The sequence below is a fragment of the Echinops telfairi genome, unplaced genomic scaffold (assembly GCF_000313985.2).
Source record: "Echinops telfairi isolate 266 unplaced genomic scaffold, ASM31398v2 ScPeMD7_9;HRSCAF=40, whole genome shotgun sequence".
Lineage (NCBI taxonomy): Eukaryota > Metazoa > Chordata > Mammalia > Afrosoricida > Tenrecidae > Echinops > Echinops telfairi.
In genome coordinates this window covers 32,489,587-32,492,409 of record NW_022103906.1, presented here as the reverse complement: position 1 = coordinate 32,492,409, position 2,823 = coordinate 32,489,587, and the positions used below count along the sequence as shown (strand labels likewise).

At 40.0% G+C, this 2,823-nt stretch overlaps 1 protein-coding gene across 2 annotated transcripts in view; it reads left to right on the top strand.

Moving 5' to 3' along the window:
• Window positions 1-1,470, top strand: part of IDO2 (indoleamine 2,3-dioxygenase 2) — a 76,307-nt gene extending 74,837 nt beyond the window's left edge. For both annotated transcript variants that reach the window (XM_045286908.1, XM_004707666.4), the window contains one exon: window positions 818-1,470. In XM_045286908.1, the coding sequence (XP_045142843.1) occupies window positions 818-1,173 (356 nt within the window). In that variant the 3' untranslated portion in view covers window positions 1,174-1,470. The remainder of the gene's footprint in view (window positions 1-817) is intronic.
• Window positions 1,471-2,823: the final 1,353 nt, after the last annotated feature.

Below are 2,823 nucleotides of genomic sequence, written 5' to 3'. Positions count from 1 at the left end.
TGATCTGCCAGCAGCGAGTCACGTGTCCCTCAGCTGCAGATAGCCACTCCAAGCTAGAATTTCCAAATTGGATGAGAATTTTAAAAATACTAAAAGTTGGTAGCAGAGAGTTCAGTCTTGTCCACAAAAATCAGTTCTCCAAAACAGAATTGTTCACGGAAGTCTACATTGCGTAAAGTGACTTATTGATTCACCATGTGTGATAATAACAACATGGCTTTCCAATACATATGAATAGATTTACATTTTTAAAATGTTATTCCTAAAGGTTATTAATAGTTTACCTTTTTTCCTTAATTACCCTCTAAATGTTCTAAATTTCCTCTTCATAATCATTATCTCCCAAGAAAATTATTTAGGAAATAAGATTCACCAGAGTATTTAATGAATCAGGTCAAGTCATTCTGAGGCGTAACTCCACAGAAGGCTGCATGTGCAAATTAATAAGAAATCAATAAGAATTAAAAAGATAATAAAAATATCATTGGACAGATAATTTTGTTGGTTATGCCTTACATTTATGGATTTCCTTTCACATGAAATGCAAAGGACATATGGAAAGATGGATGTATAGCTCTAGTTTCAAGTCAACTGCCTATCTGAGATGGGGTTGCTTCTTTTCATCATCCCCATCTCCTGTCAACAATCAAAAAAGTGCATGCGAATATTTGAGCTCTACAAATCAAAATGTCAGCAATAGAGCGGTCAGTGAAGACAGCACCCACAGTGTCCACTACACTAGTATCTGGCAATGTAATAAAGACTTGGCTGCATTTCCATTTGAAACTATGATATTGTTTTGAATTGCTTCTTTCAGCTGACTTTCTGCACCGCATGAGAGACTACATGCCTCCCTACCACAAGGCCTTCCTAGAAGAAATCCACTCCGCTCCTTCGCTGAGAGAATACATCCTATCCTCGGGAAATAGCCAACTTTGTACAGCCTATAACCAATGTGTTGAGGCCCTAGCAAAGCTTCGAAGCTATCACGTTGCTGTAGTGACCAAATACCTTATCTCAGCCACAGCTAAAGCAAAGGTCAGGAGGAAAAGCCATCTCCCAGGGCCACCTCGAGCTTTAGAAGACAGAGGCACAGGCGGAACTGCGGTTCTGAGTTTCCTGAAAAGTGTCAGGGATAAGACTTTAGAGTCAATTCTCTACCAAAGTAGTTAAAAGACGGACCTTTTCCCCAGAGAAAATAAAAGGAGGGATTCCCTTACCCTGTCCCCCACTGAGGACAGTCATCTAGAAAATAAGGATCAGGATTCTGTTTGGAATAATCAAAAGGGGAACTCATTACTGTTTATGTGTCTGCTCTATAGAGCATCGTATTCTCCTGTGTTGAAGGCTGGTAGTGAGAACCCTACTCATTCAGAACCCCACAGAGAAGTGAGTCGACTCTATTCTGTTAACACAGAAATATAAAATCAAAAGGAATTTCAAAAGGAAATAAAATTACCTTTGTCTAGATTATCTTGTTGATTTATTTTAAAAACATATATGTGTGCATTCATTCATTTAATTATTCATTTAAAAAAGTGATTATGTTTTTACTAAGTACTGGTTTGTCATTCTTAAAAGGAGCCCGGTAACATAGTGGTTATGCAATGGGTCGTTAACCACAGGTCAATAGTTCGAAACAACTAGCAGATCTTAGGGAAAAAGATGAGGCTTTCTACTCCCCAGAGGAGTTAGACTTGGAAGCCCACACAGACATTCTCCCTTGTGCAATAGGGCCATGTTGAGTCCGCATCGGTGCTCTGACAATGAGTTTGGGCTTTAGACTTGCCTTTTCCAGGAGTCCTTGGGTGGTGGAAGTGGTTAATACTTCAGGCTGCTAAATAAATGAGTGGAGATTAGAATCGATCCAGCGCCCCCTCAGAAAAAGGGCTGGCAATCTAGTTTCCCCAAATTAGCCATTGCAAACCCTGTGGCGCAAAGTTCGACTTTGACGTAAGTCACAAAAACTAGCTTGGTTTACCAGCTTTGTGGCAGGATGTTGAACATTCTTGAATAGAGGTAAAGGGAGAAGGAGACTACAGTAGGACTTTTAAGTTACCATAACGAAATGAATAGTTTCATGGGCATGAAACCAATCCAGGGAGACTCATATGTATATAAGAAAGAGGTTTATATACAAGAGCAATTGAATATTGAGAAAACACCATGCCCAGTCCAGATCAAGTCTATAAGTCTTATATTAGCCCACATATCAGATACCAATGTATAAAATCCTCTTGTGACTCATGGAACACATGCAATGACGCCAAATGCAGCAAGATCACAGAGGCCAGTGGGTGCAAAGTCTTGGGGATCCAGTGGCAGTAGAAGCATCTCAGTGCTGGCAGGAGTCTCCATGTGGCTCCTCTAATTTTCAGGGCACAGGGTCTATCAGCATAGTGTCATGTCTCTCAAGGAGTGAGCTGAGAGAGAGTGTCTCCCGCCTCCAAGGAGAAAAGACAGGAATTCCCAGAATCCTCAGGGGAAGGCCAAGCTCACACAGAGGCCTCATTGGCTATAACCCAATTGACAGACTATACTCCACCCCTTCACTCTTAATCGTCTCAAATCCCCAATTGATGCCAGATTATGTAACTACCACAGCATAGATAATATCTTTCTCTGAGGTACATGAGTTTGGAAATTCTATTTTGTTTCCATTCTCTATCTCCTTACATTAGAGATTTGTTTTCATAAAAATGAATGAATTGACCCCATGGGAGGAAATAAATATAATTATACCACTAAAAAATGGCGGGAATAACTATGAAATCCATGTGCGAAGTGTGCAAATAAAAGCAATTGTTTTAATGGAGTTAGTTT